General features: G+C 44.6%; 1 protein-coding gene across 1 annotated transcript in view; it reads right to left on the bottom strand.

Moving 5' to 3' along the window:
* The window catches only part of phf2 (PHD finger protein 2), a 138,863-nt gene that overhangs the window by 65,418 nt on the left and 51,464 nt on the right, over positions 1-21,981 (bottom strand). Inside the window, exons 2-3 of the mRNA XM_033037179.1 lie at positions 15,065-15,150; positions 1,723-1,834 (exon numbers count right to left, since the gene is read on the bottom strand). Coding sequence (XP_032893070.1) covers positions 1,723-1,834; positions 15,065-15,150 — 198 coding nt within the window. The remainder of the gene's footprint in view (positions 1-1,722; positions 1,835-15,064; positions 15,151-21,981) is intronic.

The raw sequence follows: 21,981 nt of genomic DNA, 5'->3' as shown, positions 1-21,981 counted from the left end.
GGGACACATGCGCTGGGGGAGACTCAAGATGGCGTCCTGGAATAAAGAAGCTTGTTAGTTTACTCCCGTATCTGAGTGTTATTTTAAGTCAGTTCCAAGCACCCAAATACACAACAAAGATCACCCCTCAAAGGAGGAAGAACTTCTTCTTCTTGTGCATGGCGTGCACAGCCTAAAGCTGTAGGACAACTTATTCTATTTGATCTTATTTGATTGTGCATGCCAGGTTGATTACATTCGTCGAAACAGGGCGGACCACGTGAAGGTTGTAATCTCCCACCCCAGGAGGAAGATGACTGAATGTTATTGCCTTCCATCACAGTGAGGAATGTTGATTCCATTGTGGTGGATGCTTATGTTAAATTATCTTCAGTTTAAACCAGCATCTGCAGTCCCTTCCTATATGCAAGCTGTGTCAGGTGAGTGTGCAGTTTGCACCACTAGGCGTGAGGTGACATGATAAAGATGAATGTTGGCAGGAATCCTGATTGAAATATTAATGAATGAGTGATAAAGGTTAATGAATTGAGGAAAGGCTGACGTTAGGTGGAATACCATTTGAAAATACACTTAGTGACACTGATTTGTGGTGTGACGTCACTGAACCTCTTGTGGTGGGTCCAACCATGTCGATAATATCACAATACTGGCAAAGATCTTAACAGCAATGTTCCCAGTCTTTTCAGCATTATCTTAAGGGTTCCTGGCATCATACACAAACAGAACGCCTCTCTTGATTTCACCTTACTCCACCGTGGCTTCCATTACAGCTTTCAAATTCCTTGGAACATGTTACCTCCCACACGGCATGATTCTTCACAGTTCCCAGGAACATTTTACTTTCCATATATATCAAACCCAGCAGCAAAGCACTTCCCCACTGAGCACATGTATCTTTTAGCAGTGCTCTCTAATTTTAATAACAGCTTAAGAAAGTTACAATATTGAACCTTGTTGCTGATGCTTGCAGCCAATCTGTTGCGTGCTACTGTTAATTGACATAAAAAGCTGGAGTAACTCAGCGGGTCAGACAACATCTCTGGAGAAACGGAAGAGGTGATGTTTCTGGTCAAGACCCATTTTCAGGTCGGAAGAAGGGACTCGACCCAAATTACCACCTATTCCTTTTCTCCAGAGACACTGTCTCAGCCGCTGAGTTACTCCAGCTTTTTGTGTCTGTCTTCAGTTTAAACCACCATCTGCAGTTCTTTCCTACACATTTTGTTAGCTATTGTTAGCTGGACGTATAAGTCATTATAATAAGACAGTGACTGGAAATGGAGTATTGCCTACGCTACATCAACAATTGATGGTTAATCATACATCAGGATCTTCAGGGTCATGTTCAGGGCTATCCCATCTGCAATCCATTCTGGACTCCATTCTGATGCGTTTAATGTTTAAAAGTTTCAATTATATGAAAAATAAATCTTAATGCAAATTTAATTCTCAAACAAAACTTCATTCTTTTCAACTGGACTATATGCTTTATTTAAATTAACAATTTAAATTCATGCACTTACAATAATGATGTGAAATTGGTCATTGTAGATTGATACAATCCATAACAATAAATGAATAGGTGAATAAATGTTACTGATGTTGAATTTTTTACATCTGGAATGTCAATGACACAAATATCCCATTTTAAACGATGAATATATGATTGTATAGCAAAAGAAGGCTGTCAACAAAGTGTGTACTCTCTGCAAAGCTGCGTACCTGGGGAATGTCCGACTTCGGAGCTCCTTTATGAACATCTGGCTTCCATTCTGCACTGGACGTATAATATCCACAGCATGTATAGGCTCATTCTTCTGCCTCTTCTTTTTCACTGGAAAATATGAAAGACAAAAAACACTGCACTTGACACAGATGAGCTTATTATTCATTCCACCATTCTAGTAGTCTTTACATTAGAATGCAATGTGAAAAGAAAGAACCCTCTAGTCTATAGGGAGCTATCGACCAGATTGGTGGGAAAATGACTGGAGAGAGTTCAGAGGTACAAGGGGCATGGGGTCCAGGCTAACTAGAGCAAGCTAACTGGGGACAGAATTAGCTGCATGGAAGGAAACAGGTTGGTGGAAATGTGTTTTTTGGATGCCTGTGACTAGTGGTGTGCTTCAGGGATCAGTTATTATTGAAGATGGACACAAAATGATGGAGTAACGTAGCGGGACAGGCAGCATCTCTTGATAGAAAGAATGGGTGACCTTTCAGGTTGAGACCCTTTTTCAGTTATTATTGTTACCATTGCAGTTAACCTCAAATCAGGGCAGAGATGGCAACCTTCACGTGGTCCACCCTGTTTTGACTAATGCAACCAACCTGACATGCACAAACAAGATCAAATAGAACAAGTTGACCTACAACTTTAGGTCTTGCATGCCATACGCAAGAAGAAGGCAGGATCTTCACAGTAAATGGTAGGACACTGAAAGCGATGTACAGCAGAGGCCTCGAAGAGTACAAGTACATAGTTTCCTGAAAGTCATGTCACAGGTAGACATGGAGTCATACAGTCACACAGCCCAGAAACAGGCCATTGGGAGCAGCTCGTCCATGCTGACTAAGCATGTAAGCTAGTCCCATTTGTCTGTGTTTGGCTCTTATCCCTCTAAACCTTTCCTATCCATGTGCCGGCTCAAGAGTCTTAAATGCTGTTATAGTACCTGCCTCAACTACCTCCCTTAGTGTAGTTTAGTTTAGAGATGCCGTGTGGAAACAGACCCTTCGGCCCACCAACTTTGCTCTGGGCAGCAACATTAACACTATCTACACACACCAGGGACAACTTTAAATTAAGTCAATTAACCTGCAAACCCGTACGTCTTTGGATTGTGGAAGGAAACCGGTGATCCTGGAAAAAATCCACGCAGGTCACGGGGAGAATAGACAGCACCCGTCGTCAGGATCGAACCGGGGTCTCTGGCGCTGCAAGGCAACAATTCTACCGCTGCGCCACCGTGCCATCCTCTGGCACCTCATTTCCATATCTCAACATCCTTTGAATGAAAACGTTTCCCCTCAGGTTCCTGTTAAATCTTGCCTTCTCACCTTCGATAGGAACTTGCTGTCGGTGATTGGAGCAGGTTGTTTGTGGGAGAGGGAATGTGCGGAAGGTGGGCGGCTTTTAAAAGCACGGTGACAAGACAAGGTGACAGCAAAGCTGTTCAGGTTAGGGTGAAGGGAAAGGCAAGTGGGAGTAAGGAAGCTTGGATGATGAGAGAGATTGACGCTTTGGTTAGGAAAAAGCAGATGGCATAGGACAGGTAGTGGCACATGGGATGAAGTGTATCCCTGGAGGAGTTGCAGCAACTGAAGAGCATACTTAAGAGGGAAATGAGGAGGGCAAAACTTGGGCAGGAGAAACCTCTGGCAGATAATACTACGGAATCCGCAGAGATGTTACAAATTCTGTGGCGTCAGGGATGATGCCGGGTTCAGAATGACCACACCAACACTCGCTGTGGGGTGGATTCATGTGATATGTTATATTTACAATGACAATAAAGTCCAGGACCACATGGGGCGCTGTCCCTCGTTGACAGGGTACATGTGCAACGACACTGGTCATCTCGGGCTTGTCCCAGCAGCTCAGTTCAGGTCTTGAAGAAGGAGGTGTGGTCCCTGCAGTTCATCCTTGGTGATGGTAAAGGTTTCTTCCTGGTGGTTCAGCTTTGGGCTTGAAGTGGAGGACAAAGACCAATGACAAAGTGGAGCGCCTCCCGTCCAACTGTATTCCCATATCACATGTTCGAGGAAGGCTGGGACACACCGGAGACCACCAGCACCACCTCATGGTGAAGACTGGACTGCTGTGACAAGCCTAAGATGCCAGAACCTCTTCCTGCCCACACTACACAAACTCATGACTTTCCATCTCCAAGATGACTATTACGAAGCTGAGGTTAAGACTAATTAGTGATCATCAACTGAAGTCTGTCTTTTCCATTAGATGTAACTACCATGCCCATGCCATAAATAGATCAATTGGTATGTCAATAGAATTATAGAACAGTACAGCACAAAAACAGGCCCTTTTCCTCCACAATGTCTGTGCTGATCATAATGGCCATCACTTATCTAAGCCCATCACTCATCTACCTGCACATTACCCTTATCCCTCCATTCAGTGCGTATCTTTATGCATATCCAAAACTTCAGGCACTCACCACCCTGTGTAACTTGCTCTGAACATCCCATTAAACTTTGACCCTCTCACCTGATGTCAGGGCTGCCAACTCTCACCCAATGTTGGCAGCCCTGTGATGTTAATATGTTCATAAATCATAGGAGCAGAATTAGGCCATTTGGCACATCAAGCCTACTCCATCATTCAATCATAGCTGATATATCCTTCCCTCTCAAAACCACTATACTGTCCTCTCCCCATAACCCTTGACACCCTTAAGGGCCTGTCCCACGACCATGCGACCTGCATGCGGCGAGTGCGACCAAACCGGAAGTGGGGGCCGCAAGGAGGTCGAGTGAGTGACATGAAGTTCGAGCGAAGTCCGCGGGAAGTTCGAGCATGACGTACGGCGTCAAGACGCTGCGCACGCCTGTCGAGGCGGTGCGCACGGCGTCGAGGCGGCTGCGGGCCGGCTGGCCGTTGCCGCGCGGAAATTTTGAACACGGTCAGTTTTTCGGAGCCTCGCGCGATGTTGGGACCAGCTCCGCACAACTCCATACGGCTCCGGCGATCGAAGTGGGACCGGCCCCGCGAGGCCATACGGCTCAAGCGACCACGTTAGGTCGCGCTTGCCGCATGGAGTTGCATGCTCATGGGACAGGCCCTTTACATATTACAAGAATATGTCAATCCACCTTAAGAATACGAAATAAATTTCCACTGGACCCTGTCCAACGCCAACACTTCCTTCCTCAGATATGGGGCCCAAAACTGCTCACAATGCTCCAAATGCAGTCTCACCTTATAAAGCGTTATAAAGCCTCAGCATTACAGCCCTGTTTTTATATTCTAGCCCTCTCGATATAACAGCTAACATTGCAGATGACTTCCTTACTACGATTCAACGTAAATTAACCTTTTGGAAATCCTGCACCAGGTCTCCCAAATGCCGTTGCACCTCTGATTTCTGAACACCTTAAAGCCATGCCCTCTAGAACTTTCCATCCGGGGAAAAAGATTCTGTGTGTCTATCCTGTCCATGCCACTGACAATTTTATATACTTCAATGGGGTCTCCCCGCAACCTCCAGCATTCCAGAAAATACAATCCAAGTCTGTCCAGCCTCTCCCTGTATCTGATGCTCCTTAACACGGGAATCATTCTGGTAAACTTCTTCTACACCATCTCCAAAGCCTCCACATCCTTTCTGTAATGGGACAATCAGAACTGCACACCATAATAAAATGTGACCTGAGCAAAATCTTACAAGAGCTGCATCATGACTTCCTGACGCTTGGACTCAATGTTCCAACCTTTGAATATAAGCATACCATATTTACCACTCTGTCAAGGCTCTCTTCATCTGCTTTCACCACAATACCTTGCATTGAAATAACCACAGTTCAGCCCATCAACATCACCATATTCCTTCACCTCTCCCTGTCCTTCCTGTGAGAATTACTAGTTCTGACCTCCACCTTCCCCACCACTTTCTAATTGCTAAACTACTCCTCTGGTTAGCACCCCACTGCCTCTACAGTTATAAACACTCCCGTAGCACTTGCAAACCTCCCTGCAAGGATAGTGCACCCCAAATCATAAACATCCCTTATATTTTCACAATAGTTCATCTTGCATTACATTGTGTTTCTCTCACATGTCTTCTTGGCGAATGTCTGATACTCTTTTTCATTTTGTGATAGCACTAACTATATTGTTCACCTCCTCAGGCTCTTACTTTGATTACTTCTATCAATCTCCAATTGATGATTCTTTTGCAGCTGTGAAACAGATTCTTCCTATGTCTGCACTTTTTGTAATAACTGTGACATTGAGGATACCTAGTGAATCTGATTCTGATTCCGTTCTGGAAATTTGAAAAAAGCAATTGAGCCAAATTTCAATGCCTCATCCTTTACATGTGCAAATTAACTTTTGTTTAGCCTAATGACAAATACAGACCATTCAATGTTTCACATAACTCATGGCTATCAGACTCCTGAATTAATTACGTTATTTTCATCGAGATGCTGCCACATACTTTGAACATAACTCATTCAGTTAGTCCATTATTGCAGTTTAGTATTTAATAATTTGTGCACTAGTTTAGTTTAGGGATACAGAGCAGAAACAGGCCCTTCGGCCCACCGAGTCTGCACCATCCAGCGATCCCCGCACATTAACACTAACTACGTACTAGGGACAATTTACAATTATACCAAGCTAATTAACCTACAAACCTGTACTTCTTTGGAGTATGGGACAAAACTGGAGCACCCGGAGTGCATTAATCATTTGTACTTCTTGTACTATTCGTGTATACTATCTGAATCTGATATTGTACATGGGTTTCAGATTCCCATGAGCTGAAAAAAAGGCAGAATTATGACTCAGTAGCAAGTACGCTGACCAGTTTGTTAATTATCAGATCTTGTGATTACTTATATACTTTGCTAACCCCAACAAAACAAATGTACTCTAACATTTAATTGCTTATAGCACAGTTAGAAATTGGTAGTTACAACATTGTGGCAGAAAGAGGTTCAGAGCTGGGAGTGGAATATCCAGGGTTACACATCCTACTGAAAAGACAGTCAAGTGGGCAGAGAGGGTGGGGTAGCTCTGCTGGCAAGGAATGAACTTCAGTCCTTGGCAAGGGATGAAACAGGATCAGATGTAGAGTTCGTGGGTAGAGCTGAGAAACTGCAAAGATAATCGTGAGAGGAGTTATATAAAGGCCTCCAAACAGTAGTCAGGATGTAGTATGCAAATTACATCAGGAGATACAATGGGATGTAAGAAAGGCAATGTTACAGTGGTCATGGGAGATTTCAATATTCAGGAAAAATTAGGTTGTTACTGGATCCCAAGAGAGGGAATTTGTAGAATGCCTGTGAGATGGTTCTTAGAGCAGCTTGTTGTGGAGACTACAAGGGAAAAGATAATTCAGGATTTAGTATTTTGCAACAAACTAGATTTGATTTGGGAGCTTAAGGTAAAAGAAACACTAGGAGGTATCCACCGCAATATAAAAAAATTCAACCGCCAGTTTTGAGGGAGAAGATGAAATCAGATGTGTCGGTATTACTGTTGAGTAAAGGTGACTACAGAGGCATGAGGGAGGAGCTGGCTAAAGTTGATTGGAAAGGGACCCGAGCAGGAATGACGTTGGAACAGCAATGGCAGGAATTTCTGGGAACAATTCTGAAGATGCAGGATCTTTTCATTCCAATGAGGAAGAAAGATTCTAACGGGAGAATGAGGCGACTGTGGCTGACAAGGAAAGTCAAAGACAGCATAAAACTAAAAGAGAAGGCATACAGTATAACATGCAAAGATTAGTGGGAAGCTGGAGGATTTGGAAGCTTTTAAAAAATAACAGAAGATAACTAAAAGAGCAATACAGGGAGAAAAGATGGAATATGAAGGTAAGCTGCCCAATAATATAAAAGAGGATAGCAAAATGTTTTTCAGATATATAAATAGTAACAGGGAGATAAATGTGGACATCGAACTGCTGGAAAATGACACTGGAGAAGTGAGCGTGGGGAATAAAGAAATGGCAGATTAAATTACCGTATCTCAGGCAATGAAGACACACCTACGTCGAAGACGCACCCCCATTTTGAGTTGCTAAATTTTGAAAAAAGGCTGGCGGGACAGGATCAAGGGTTTGGTTTAGTTAGTAGAAAGGAGGATGTGAAACTCCTTCAAGAAGGACAAGGGAGCCTCCATCTTCGCCTGTCCCACAATGCGCTGTGTGGTTCAGGTCTGAGGGACAGGGACTTCCTGGCTCAGGGAGATCACATAACAGGGGAGAGAGAGAGAGAGAGAGAGGGGGGGAGAGAGAGAGAGAGAGAGAGAGGGAGAGAGAGGGAGAGAGAGAGAGGGGGAGAGAGAGAGAGAGAGGGGGGGAGAGAGAGAGAGAGGGGGGAGAGAGAGAGAGAGAGAGAGGGGGCGCGAGGGGGAGAGAGAGAGGGGAGAGAGAGAGGGGAGAGAGAGGGGGGAGAGAGAGAGGAGAGAGACGGGAGAGAGAGAGGGGAGAGAGAGAGAGGGGTGAGAGTGAGAGGGGGTAGTGAGAGAGAGATGGGATAGAGGGAGAGGGGGGAGAGAGGCATGATTCCCGACCCCCTCCTTCTCAACGCTCCTGCCCTCCCCACAACTTTACCCCTGGTGGCCCAGTCAAGTTTACTACTTTGTGTAGATCAGGCCGTGCTGACCTGGGCCAGATTCCCCACACGCTGTGAAAGGAACTCTCTCCCCCACAGCGGCACTGACCTTTTACGGTCGCTTCCCACTTTACAGCCGCTTCCCATTAGCTGCCAGCAATGAGGGATAGCTGTAAATACCTTAGTCTCACACTGGTTGAGGCACAAGCATCTTTATTGTCTAGTTCATCATCACATATGCAGTCCATCACACATTCAGTCTACTGCAGCTACTGCCAGGCAAGCAGGCGAGTTCTTACACTATAAATCATATAATTAGGCGGAGTTATAATTACTAAGCATTCTGATTGGCTAACATGCAATAGCCAATCTACAATAGCCTTGACTATCCCTCCGAGGGAAACCACTTTTAAAACATGGAGGGGACACAATGAGGCCTGACATCTAGGACAGGGGTCAGCAACCTACGGTCCATTCTAGGCATTCAACCAAACCATTCAGGTGCTGAATAATGCCGACACCACATATTGTCACCTTGCCATGGTGGAGAAGCTTGTGTGGTCCTGTGATCCTGAGAGCGATGCCGTCTGGAGCTGTGCTCCTGGCAGGGCCATACATGGCGCTAAAGTCGAGGGGGAGGACTCTGACAAAGAGCAATCCAACCAAGACCTCAACAGTGGAACAGGCGGAGGATGATGGCTGACCTTAGTGGAGCGTCACAACGGCTGGGAAGGTGGATGAAGGCTGCAGCAGAAAAGGGTCTCCGGTCGTCTTGGACTCCATGCCACTGGATCTGTCAAGGACAAGGTGGTTGTCTGTGCACCAGTCTGCCCACGTTAAACAAAGTCACGCACAGGCGCCCTCCATATAGGGAATAGCACCCTGGAGACACCCATGGTCAGCCATGAATGAAGGGGGCCTAAGGACATATTCAGTATCAGAAAGCAAATACCCCTCTCTGCATTGTTCAAAGAAGAAGTCATTTATGTTCTGAAACAAATTACCACAAATATTATCTAAATGATGATGCCAATATCTTTCCAAGAGGAGTCAAGTAATGGAGCAAATGAAAAACTGTAACATGAGAGAATCTGGTCCCACCTGTAAATGAAACCAGACTTTACATGTTTCATACTTGGTTCCCCCATCAAACAGAAACGTGGCAAATATGAGCCAAGAAATATGTCAGGAGGTTTTTTTGTAATATTATTCATAAGTACACGCTCTTCAATAAATTTATGTTTTTAAAAGTGTTCAGGGCATGCTTGTGACAAGAGTTCAGGGCATGCATGTTTCTGTCATACAGAGAAGGGCAAGCCAGGTCGATGTAAGGATCCTTGGATGACGAGAGAAATTGAAGCTCTGGTCAAGAATAAGAAGGAGGCATGTGACTCGGACCGGTCCTGTTACTGCTATCCAAATGCGCCGCAGACTCCAGCATCTTCCCCACCACCGTCAGGCTAAATGGTCTATAATTCCCTGCTTTCTCTCTCCCTCCTTTCTTGAAAAGTGGGATAACATTAGCTACCCTCCAATACACAGCAACTGATCCAGAATCTATAGAACATTCGAAAATGATCACCAATGCACCCACGATTTCTAGAGCCACCTCCTTGAGTACCCTGGGATACAGACCATCAGGCCCTGGGGATTTATCAGCCTTCAGTCCCATCAGTTTACCCAACACCATTTTCTGACATGTGAATTTCCTTCAGTTCCTCCGTCACCCTAGGTCCTCTGTCCCCTAGTACATCTGGAAGATTGTTTGTGACTTCGTTAATGAAGACAGAACCAAAGTACCTGTTCAACCCATCTGCCATTTATTTGTTCCCCATAATAAATTCACCTGTTTCTGTCTTCAAGGGGCCCACATTTATCGTAACTATTTTTTCCTCTAAAGGGAGAGGTTGAGCAGGCTAGGACTTTATTCCCTAGAGCGCAGCAGGATGAGAGGAGATTTTATAGAGGTCGGTAAGATCATTTTCGGAATAGATAGGGTAAATGCACAGGTTTTTAACCAAAGTAGGGGAATCGAGAACCAAAGAACATAGGTCTAATATTTTTTTACACAAAGGTTGGTAGGTATATGGAATGAAATGCCAGAGGAGGTAGCTGAGGCAGGTACTATCACAACAATAAAACACATTTGGACAAGATAGTGTGTGGATTGGATAGGTTTAGAGGAATATGAGCCAAATGCAGGCAGATAGGACTAGTGTAGAGGGGCATGTTGGTCGGTGTGGGCAAGTTGGGCTGAAGGGCCTGTTTCCACGCTGTATCACTCTATTACATTAATTTACAAAGTTGTCTCGTTATTTTGATTCATATAGTAATATGCATGGCAAGTTAAATTAGCCCGTAATTAACTCTGCTACATTCTTTATCTGGTACATGCAGCAGTTATGGGCAATAATTTGTCATCTTGATTTTCCAGGCAGCAGAGAATCCACCAGCACAAGCAGAATTGAACAGTTATCTGGTTAACTCTCTCCAAATCTACAGCTACACAATATTAACAGAAGCACCGTACAGCAATTTACATGCAAAAATATGATGAACCAGCGACTTCCATTGAAACGAGATGCAAGGAACTGCAGTTGCTGGTTTACTAAAAAAATATACACACTACTGAAGTAGCTCAGCACAATACTGACTATCTACGCTTCCTATAATTTAGTATATATCTGTCACGTCTCCCCACAACCTCTTGCGATCCAGGTCTGCCCAACTCGCTAATGTAGCCAATAGCCTCTAATCCATGCATTGTTCAGGTAAGCCTCCTCTGCACACTCTCCAAACCTTCCACATCCATGCCATACTCCAAATGCAGGAGAAGGAAACTTCAGAAGCATCTAGTCCTCTTGAACATGCATCATCATGTTATTCATGCTTGCCAAACAAATGGCTCACGAGTGAGCTGAGGTGGGTTTCAGATGTACAAGCTGAATGCAGTTGCAGATGATGGGTGATGAAGTCAGGCAGAGCCATAGTGGTAGGAGACTCATTAGTTAGGGGCACAGACAGGAGATTCAGTGGCAGTAAATGAGACTCCAGGATGTGTGTTGCCTCCATGGTGCCAGGGTCCAGGGTGGCTCGGATCAGCTGCATGACTTTCTCAAAGCGGAGTCTCAAAGCAAAGTCATTATGCAAATGACATGGGTCGGACAAGGGATGAGATCCTACAAAATGTATGTAGGGAGATATGCAAAAGATTAAACTGCAGGATCTCCAGGATAGTGATGTCAGATTACTCTTGGTGCCACGTGCTGGTGAGGGAAGGACATGAATGCGTGGATGAGGATGGTGCAGGGGACAGGAATTCTGAATTTTGAATCATTGGGATCTCTTCTGGATCAGAGGTGATCTGTACAAGAGAGGCAGGAGACACCTGAACTGAAGGGGATCTGACAACCTGGCAAACAGGTTTGCTTGTGCTACACAGGTGGGTTTAAACAAGAAGCAACAAATAACTGCCAATGCTGGTTAATGCACTAAAGGACACAAAGTGCTGGAGTAACTCAGCAGGACAGCCGCATCCCCATAGAACATGGATAGGTGATGTTTCAGGTCAAGACACTTATTCAGACTGATTGCATTGAGGGGGAGCAAGGAAAGCTGGTAAGGGGAGGAGGGAATAGGAGGGGAGAAATAGGTAGGATGGACACAAAATGCTGGAGTAACTCAGCGGGACAGGCACCGTCTCAAGAGAGAGGGAATAAGTGACGTTTTGGATCGAGGCCCTTCTTCACTGAAAGTCTGGGAAAGGGAAACGAGAGATATAGATGATAATGTAGAGAGATATAGAACAAATGAATGAAAGATATGCAAAAAATTAACAATGATAAAGGAAACAGGTCATTGTTAGCTGTAGCGAGGTGAGAACAAAAAGTTGGTGCGACTTGGCTTGGGGAGGGATAGAGAGAGAGGGAATGCCGGGGTTACTTGAAGTTAGAGAAAACAATATTCATACCACTGGGCTGTAAGCTGCCCAAGCGAAATATGAACTGTTCCTCCAATTTGCATTTAGCCTCACTCTGACCATGGAGGAGACCTAGGCCAGAAAGGTCAGTATGGGAATTTAAGTGTTTAGCAACTGGGAGATTAGGTAGGTCCAGGCGGACTGAGCGGTGATCGCCCAGTCTACGTTTGGTCTCGCCGATGTATAAGAATCCATTTCTTGAACAATGGATACAGTAGATGAGGTTGGAGGAGGTGCAAGTGAACCTCTGCCTAACATTAAAGGACTGTCAGGTTCCCTAGACTGTCGAGGGAGGAGGTACAAGGACAGATGTTGTGGTTGCAGAAGGTACCTGATAAGGGGGTGGTTTTGGTGGGAAGGGATGAGTTAACCAGGGAGTTGCGGAGATGGGAAGATGTAACTAGTGGTGGGTTCCCGTTGGATGTGGTGAAAATGTCAGGGGATTATGTTTTGTGTGGGAAGCGAGGCCCGGAGCTTCAGGTGAGTCAGAGCGAGGGCCTGCTGGTGCCGGTGCAGTCCATGTAGGACACAGGGTAGGATGGGGAGTGTAAGAGAGAGGGGGGGGTGTGGTGGAGAAAGGGTGCGGGTAGTTTGAGGTTACCTAAAACTGGTAGAATTCAACTTTCATTCCGCAGGGGTGTAAGTTGCCAAAGTGGAATATGATGTGCTGTTCCTCCAGTTTGCATGTGGCCTCACTCTGCCAATGTTGGAGGCCCAGCTCAGAAAGGTCAGTGTGGGAATGGGAAGGAGAGTTGAAGTGTTTAGCAACTGGGAGATCCAATAAGCCCTGGCAGACCCAGTGCAGGTGTGCAGCGAGACAGTCGCATCATTGGCAGGCGGGTTGAGTCCAACGCAGGACTGAGGCAGGTGAAAGGCTGGAAGTTAGTGTAGAAGGTAATGAAAGAACGTTCAGTGGACAGGATAGACAAGAACAAGGCATGGAGCCAGGAAGGACTGTTGCATTGAATTGCAATTACTTTAATGCAAGAAGCCTGACGGTCAAGGTGGATGAACTCGGGGTGTGGATAAGTACGTACGTTTGGTATGTTGTAGCCTTCAGACTTTACTTTATATATCGCCTTCCTCAGTCAGGGTAGTGAATATAGAAGTTAGGACGTTATGTTATAATTGTACAACACATTTGGAATATCGTGTTAAGTTTTGGTCACCCTACTATAGGAAGAATGTTGTTAAGCTGGAAAGAGTGCAGAGAAGATTTACGAGGATGATGCTAGTACTTGCAGGTCTGAACTATAGGTAGAGGTTGGGCAATCTAGAACTTTAATCCTTGGAGCGCATGAGGGTGAGGGGTGATCCTATAGAGGGCAATTCTTAATCTACTCTTGTGTAATTGGGAAGGACAATAAGATCATGAGGGGAATAGATAGGGGGTAGATGGATAGCGTCTTTTATCCTGAGTAGGAGAATCAGAACCAGAGGGCATGGCTTTTAGGTGAGAGGAGGAAGATTTAATAGGAACCCGAGGGATATTTTTTTCATATACAAAGTGATGGATATATGGATCGAGATTATTAAGGCAGGTACTATAACAAGATTTAAAAGACATTTGGACAGATACATGGATAGAAACGGTTTAGAGGGATATGGCAAGAATGAGGCAAGTGTGACTAGGGTGGAGATGGCAACTTTGTCAGCATGGGCAAGTTGGGTTGAAGGGCTTGTTGCCGTGATCCGACTCCACAGCTGACATTTTTAACTTTTATTTGCAAGGAAGAAGCCAGAACTATTCTTTTAGCCTGAATAACCAATAACCCTTTGTCTAATTCTGTACCATGTTTATTCTAGGTTATGATACCAACATCGAATTTTTTCAGAAAAAAATTGCCCTTCGCAAAGCCATAAGATTGCATTTCCACAAATATTATTCAAAAATAATGCTTTCGAATAATGTTTCTGGAGATAAGCCACAATTGAATGTAACTAAAAAACATTCAACATAAACTTTCAATTAATAATATATTAAATTAAAATATTTATAAGAATGGACTGCACAAATTTTATATTATCCCAGACTCTGAATTAAGGGATTAGGAGAGACATTTAGATGCTTTTTAGTTTAGAAAATGTTAGAGATGATCATGAATCATCTTTGGTTGTAGTCATAACTGTTACAGATATAGCTGTTTTATTTACACTTGTGAATCTGAGTCTTAAAGCTTCAGATATGAGAGTCTCTGAAGGACAAGATCTCCCGAGACCTTTATTCCTATTCTCAAGCCAAACACCAAATACCAGTTGGGACTAATGTAGCTGGGACATGTTGGCCGGTGTGTGCAAGTTGAGCCGAAGGGCCTGTTTCCATGCTGTATCACTCTATAGCTATTTCCATTGTCCTTCTGCAGTATGACACGGGGAGGACAATATTCTGATCACTGGTACCAAACACATGCAGGAATATCAGCCACCTTTTGTCCATTTACTTCTATTAGCTATAGTGGAAACAAATAAGTAAGAGTTGGATGCCTTGTAGCTCTTCTTGTAAACATATAGCATTATGAACTGCGGAAACCCCTTTATAGAAAAATCAGTACCTTGAAATAATATTAGAACTTTACCCGGATAAAAATAATCAACTTATTTGCAAGGTTAACATTTCTTCACACATGTAACATGTATGGAACTGGAAAAATATTCCCATGTCTGTAGACACAACAAATAACAAGTATGATATTAAACGTTTTAATAGCTATTAGAATGAGCACTATCAATAAGATATACTTTAAACTTGTAGCAGAATCCAAACGCAGAACAACTTACTCGTTGACTGGCCATGAATTTTCTCACAGTTCGGGCAGTGATAGATATCGATGTCTGGAGCCTCATCCTCTTCCACGCTAACACAGCTGTAAACATTCAAACATAAACCAATGTTAAATACAGAAAATTACATTTCACATTGAAACAATTATTTGCCTTCTTCAATCACTTGAGTTCTTAATTCCCCAACCATGCAAGAAAAACTGTGCATTCACTCTATCTATGCCCCTCGTGATTTTATACAACCTCTATAAGATCACTCCTCATATTCTCCAAGGAATACAGTCCGAGACTGCCCAACCTCTCTTCATACCTCAGTTCCTGGAGTCCTGACAACATCCTTGTAAATCATTTCTGCAATCGTTCTACATGCCGTTTCTGTTGAAGGCCGCAGTGCTAAAGGTCTTTTTAACTATGCTGTCTAGCTGAAGATAGACACAAAATGCTGGAGTAACTCAGCGGGACAGACGGTTCGGCAACTTGAACGTCCAGGAGCGGAAAATAATGCAGAAAGTTGTGACCACTCCCCAGTCCATCATCGGCTCTGACCTCCCCAACATCAAAGACATCTATCGCAGTCGCTGCCTCAAAAAGGCTGCCAACATCATCAAAGACCCACACCATCCTGGTCACACACTCATCTCTCCGTTGCCATCGGGAAGAAGGTACAGGAGCTTCAAATCTGGAGCATCCAGGTTCATGAACAGCATCTTCCCCACAGCCATCAGGCTATTAAACACAACATCAAACAAACTCTGAAAAATAACAGTCTATTGCACTTTATCTGTTTATTTACTTAATTGTGTGTATATATATGGTCTATGGTATTTAGACACACTGAACCTTTATCTCCTGTTCTGTATTATGTTTACATCTTCTGTTGTGCTGCAGCAAGCACGAATTTCATTGTCCTATCTGGGACACATGACAATAAAACTCTCTTGACTTGACTCTTGATCTCTGGATAGAAGGAACGGTGACATTTCGGGTTGAGACCCTTCTTCAGACTGAACTCTGGCACGCTCTTTTCCTGGAAACATATTTTGCCTTTATGGACCAGTGAATAATAAACATAAATGCGTGTTAACCACAGTGCTGAGACTCAGGAGGTGAATGCAGCCCATAAACCTACTTTGGGTGTAAGTCAATAGTAATAAAGACCATTCCCATCTGCTTCCGATTTAATTCCTGCAGGGACCCACAGCTGGACTGAACAACATCTCATCGACTATTCATCATGACATGCAAACTGGCAGCTGTAAGTGTAAATATTAAACCAAAAGGTTCACTTAGAAAATATTCTTCATGTTTAGTTATTGTTGTCATGTGTACCAAGGTATAGTGAAAAGCTTCAGTTTGCGTATTATCCATTGAAAAAAGACTAGACAAAGATTTTACTTCGGAGTCACGTGAGTGACTACGTGAAGACCCCGCCAGCACGCATGCGCGACATAGCGTCTCACGCAGTGCAACAGCGACGGGCGGGGGAAGAGCTCTCCCGCGGCAAAGTTTAAAACGGGACCTGCAGGTAAGTTAATCTTATTCTGAGGTCGTTTATTTCGAACCCTTGCTGTGTTCTGTATTTCAGCAAACATGACAAGGGAAGGAAAATAACGAAGGTCGCGTCCCGCACGACTGTGGTGGACCAGGAAGGTTCCGGCAGTGGGGGGCGACCGACGGCACCGGGACCGTATTCCCTGCGGTCCACAGTCACCGACTCAAACCCTGCTCAGCCGAGCCTAACGCCGCAAGTTGCGCAGCTCGAACCAGCGCAGCGGGTTGGAGACAAGGCGAAGCAGAAGTCGGTCCGGCCGATAGACTCGGACGAGTCCGGCCAGGAGGACGCGCTGCCCGAGAGCAGCAAAGGTGACCGTCTATCCCGCATGGAGCGGTTGATGGAGCGGATGCTCCAGCGAGACTTGCTCCGGGAGATGGAGCAAGCTCGCCATGGGAGTGCTCGCACACCCACAACAGCACTGTATTCGGCGCTGTCCATCGCATCTCCCTTGACAGAGGGGAGCGTTGGGGGCCAGGGCTGGGCTGGCCTGGAAGAGGGGTTCGTGGCTGAAGATACCAGCAGTGTGCTGGGGGTGCAGGACCAGGAAGAGCTGCTGGGAGTGGTCAACAAGTTTGCGGTACCACTGCAAGCGGGACAACCATTGCAGGCCAAACTGGCGGCCAGCATAGACTACCTGTCCTTCCACCCTCTGCAGGAACAGGTGGTCAATGAAACAATGGACAAATACATACCTCCAGAGAACTGCATCTCGCTAAATGTACCCGCCGTCAACAGCCAAATCTGGGGGTACATTGGGCTGGGCATAAGGACCCAGGAGGTGAAGCTTCAGATAATATTAAAACTTCTGACTTCAGCCATAACTTCCTACGCTCATTCCGTTGATGGGGTCGAAATGACGGATAACCAGCAGGACACACTGGCCCTACTGTGTAATACACAGTATGAAATAAACTGCCTGCGAAAGAATGCCATCAAACCTGCCCTCAACCCCAAATTCGCAGGGTTGTGCAAAACTGCAACGGCACAACCACAGATACTGCTGTTTGGAAAAGACTTGTCCAAGCAAGTAAAAGAACTGGACGAAGAGTCTAAAGCCGTTGGGCTTATGAGGGCAGCTGCAGGAACGAGCAAAACCACACACCCCAGACAGCAGCACCCCTATGCATCCACCAGCAGGCATCAACACCAGGGTGCTGGTGAAAGCATGAGGGCCGCACATCAACCACGAAGGTCTTTTTTAGGCCAAGGCCCAGAGCGGCCCTCATGGAAGATGCGCCAACCCCACACTCCGGCGCCTCGACCAGTGAAGAAACAGAGGCCGAAGAAATGAACATACCACCGGTAACCATGGAGGTAGGTGGGTCTGGTTCCTTCCAGAACATAAAAGGTGAAGGTCCTGTACTAACAGGGGGAAGGTTACACTTGATTTGGGAAGCATGGAGGACTATTACATCTGATAAATATATACTACAAAGTATTCAGGGATACAAAATTGATTTCATCCAAAAAAGTATGCCACCAGTTCAACATGTACCTGACAGAGAGTTTGTACTCTCACAACGGGAAAAGTTGGAAGGACATGCAGAACTGGTGAGGTTACAGGCTAAAGGAGTTATAGAGAGGACGGTGCATGACTCTCTGGAATTTGTATCAAACATTTTTACAAAAACCAAGAAAGATGGTTGATGTTGCATCATCATTGACTTAACTAGACTGAATACTTTTGTTAAATATATACATTTAAAATGGAAACATTTGTTACTGCCAAACAATTAGTTTCCGAAGGATACTTCATGGCATGCATCGATTTAAAAGATGCATACTATTCAGTACCCATTCATAAGGATCATCGTCGATACCTAAAATTTAACTGGATGGGGCAACTATGGCAGTATAAAGCGTTGCCTAATGGTTTAACATCAGCCCCAAGACTATTTACCAAGATGTTGAAACCAGCCTTGGCAATACTAAGGAAACAAAAACATATTGTTATGGCATATCTTGATGATATTTTGATTGTGGGGGAAACCCTGGAATTAGCTAAATCAGCGGTTTTAGCTACCAAACATCTGTTTGAAATACTGGGGTTTATCACCCATCAAGATAAATCCAAGTTGACACCATCCGCAACTATGGACTATCTGGGATTCACAATTAACTCTGTCCACATGTCTGTAACATTGCCATAGGACAAAGCAGCAGATTTGGTGGAAGCCTGCAACAAATTGATTGTTACTAATCAACCATCTATTCGACAGGTGGCAAGAGTGATTGGAAAATTAGTAGCATCATTTCCAGCTACTCAGTTTGGACCTTTGCATTACCAAAATTTATAAAGGGCAAAGGTGCAAGCGCTAAAACAACATGCAGGTCATTTTGATTGACCTATGCAATTACCAGCCAAAGCAATTTCAGAGTTACAATGGTGGAAGGAAAATATTTGGCATAGTTCCAGCCCCATCGTTATCAGTAACTCATCATTCACATTACAAACGGATGCCAGTGCTCAGGGCTGGGGAGCAACTAACACTATATCTAGCACTGGTGGTAGATGGAACATACAAGAATCATCACTACTACAGACACTGGGTATAAATTACTTAGAAATGTTGGGTGGGTTTTATGGGCTAAAAGCTTACTGTTCAGCTATGCACCATTTGCATGTCCACCTACAAATTGACAATACCATGGTGGTGGCTTATATTAATCATATGGGTGGAATAAAATCGATATTGTGTGACAATCTGGTCAACACAATCTTGCAATGGTGCGTCGACAGACATATTTGGCTATCAGCAACTTACCTACCAGGTAAGCTCAATACAGTGGCAGACACCAGGTCACGAAAATTTAATGACAACACCGAATGGATGTTGAACCACAAAGTATTTGCTGATATTACAATGCGGTATGGTATCGATCTCTTTGCATCCAGACTGAATCACCAGTTACCAATATGTCGCTTGGGAACCAGACCCTGAGGCAGCAGCGATGGACGCTTTTTCGCTGAATTGGGGGAAATTGTTTTTCTATGCCTTTCCCCCCCTTCTGCCTCATCAGTCGGGTCCTACGCAAAATACAAATGGACTCAGCTTCAGGTATTTTGATAGTACCCGATTGGCCTACACAGCCATGGTTCCCTGTGGTCCTCGACATGGTCTCTGAACCGCTCATGACCATTTCCAAAAGACCAGATCTTTTGGTCCATCCTGTTACGGGCGAAAGTCATCCGTGCCATGACAGGATAAATCTGTTGGCTTGCAGAATTTGAAAAGACCTTTGTTGGATCTGGGATTATCGGACAGGACCATGAACATGATCACGGCGGCCTACCGAGAATCGACTAAGAAGCAGTACCTCTCCAGCATTCGGAAGTGGGAATCGTACTGCTCAAGGACTGGGGTAGCATACAAATCAGCTACAGTTACCAACGTCCTGGAGTTCCTATCCAGCCTTCACTTTGATGAAAGACTGAGTTACAGCACTATTAACAGTGCTAGGAGTGCTCTGTCAGCATATTTATGGCAGGCACCGGGACAGCAGTCCATGGGATCCCACCCTCTAGTTGCCAAACCAATGAGGGGTATCTACAACACCAATCCCCCCAGACCAAGGTACACCCAGATCTGGGACGTCAGTGTTGTACTGACATTGCTAAGGGGTTGGTCACCAGCAATGTCCCTGTCCCTGGAACAGCTCACACTAAAAACAGTCATGCTGATGGCTTTGGTCTCAGCTCAAAGGGTCCAGTCCCTATACCAATTAGGATTGGACAATATGAAAACATCAACTGACAAGATAACCTTCCGGATCTTGGAGTTGGTCAAACTAAGTAGACCAGGAACTTCGGGACTGAGTTTGGAATTCCGGGCATTCCCACCTGACCCCCGTTTGTGTGTCATGACACACCTACTGCTTTATCTTAAGACAACAAAAGCCTTAAGAGGAAGCGAAATGGCACTATGGGTCAGCTTCAAACAGCCTCATGGACGGGTGTCAGTACAGACCATCTCAAGATGGCTGAGACAGGTTCTGGGGGCTGCTGGGGTGGATACTGACATTTTAAAATCTCACTCCACCAGGGCAGCAGCAACATCGGCGGCCAGAAACATGGAGGTACCAATGGACCATATCCTGGCGACAGCAGGATGGTCTACGGAAAAGACTTTCCAAATATTTTATAATAAGCCGATCGCCAAACCTGCATTGTTTGCAGAAAGAATTTTAAGTTCTGCAATATAATTTAGCCCGAGGGAGCGTTATTTTCTTTGTTAAAAAATAAATCGTTATTGTTTTAAAAATATTGATTCATGTTTAATTACGATAACATACATCCTCCCTTGGATGACTTCGGCAGTGAGTGACGCATGGATTTGTTCCACGACATGAAATCACAGATCTTTAAAATCTTCACGTAGTCACTCACGTGACTCCGAAGTAAAATAGTAAGATTAAACGAGAACTTACCAGTTTGACGTTTGATCTTTATTTTATGAGGAGATACGTCGAGGGATTAAGTGCCCTCCACGCCCACCCTCTTATAAAGGTCAACTGGTATCCTAGTTCATCTTATCTTACTATGTTTATTTCATTACTATTACTGTGATTCCACACCGCTGCTTTGAAGAATGTCGCGCATGCGTGCTGGCGGGGTCTTCACGTAATCCCTCGACGTAACTCATAAAATAAAGATCAAACTTCAAACTGGTAATTTTTCATTTAATCTTACTATTATACAATCAAGCTCTCCACAGAACACAGATAAAGGATAACGGGTACAAGATTTTGTGCAAAAATACAGTCCGATAATGTCCGATTAAAGATAGTTCAAAGGTTTCCAATGAGGTGGCTGGAAGGTTAGGACCGCACTCTGGCTGATGAGTGGACCATGGGAAAACACAGTTGCTAAATCTGGAGGTGTGCGTTTTCAATCTTCTGTACCTCTTGCCTGATGGGATAGGGGAGAAAAGAATGACCAGCGTGAGACTGTTCCTTGACTATGGTGGTGGCCGTGCCGAGGAAGCGTGAAGTGTCGATGGATTCAGTGGATGGGAGGTTGGTTTGTGTGATGGTCAGGGCTACATCCACAACTGTTTGCAATTTCTTGCATTCTTCGATGGAATTGTGCCGCCCGCTGGAACGAATTCTGCGGGATAAGACATATAAGCATTTGGATAGTCCGCAGCTGATTAGGGATAGTCAGCATGATTTTTTACATGGGAGATCATGTCTTAGAAATCTGAGGATTTTTTGCAGAATTAACTAAAAGATTGACAAGGCCAAAGCTGTAGACATTGCCTATATGGACTTCAACAGGACATTTCATAAGATTCTGCATGGTAGGTGGCTATGGAAGGTTAGATCGCCTAGGATACTGGGAGAGCTCGCCACTGGATAG

Source organism: Amblyraja radiata, chromosome 18 (assembly GCF_010909765.2).
Source record: "Amblyraja radiata isolate CabotCenter1 chromosome 18, sAmbRad1.1.pri, whole genome shotgun sequence".
NCBI classification, from domain to species: domain Eukaryota; kingdom Metazoa; phylum Chordata; class Chondrichthyes; order Rajiformes; family Rajidae; genus Amblyraja; species Amblyraja radiata.
This window is presented reverse-complemented; position numbering and strand designations above follow the sequence as displayed.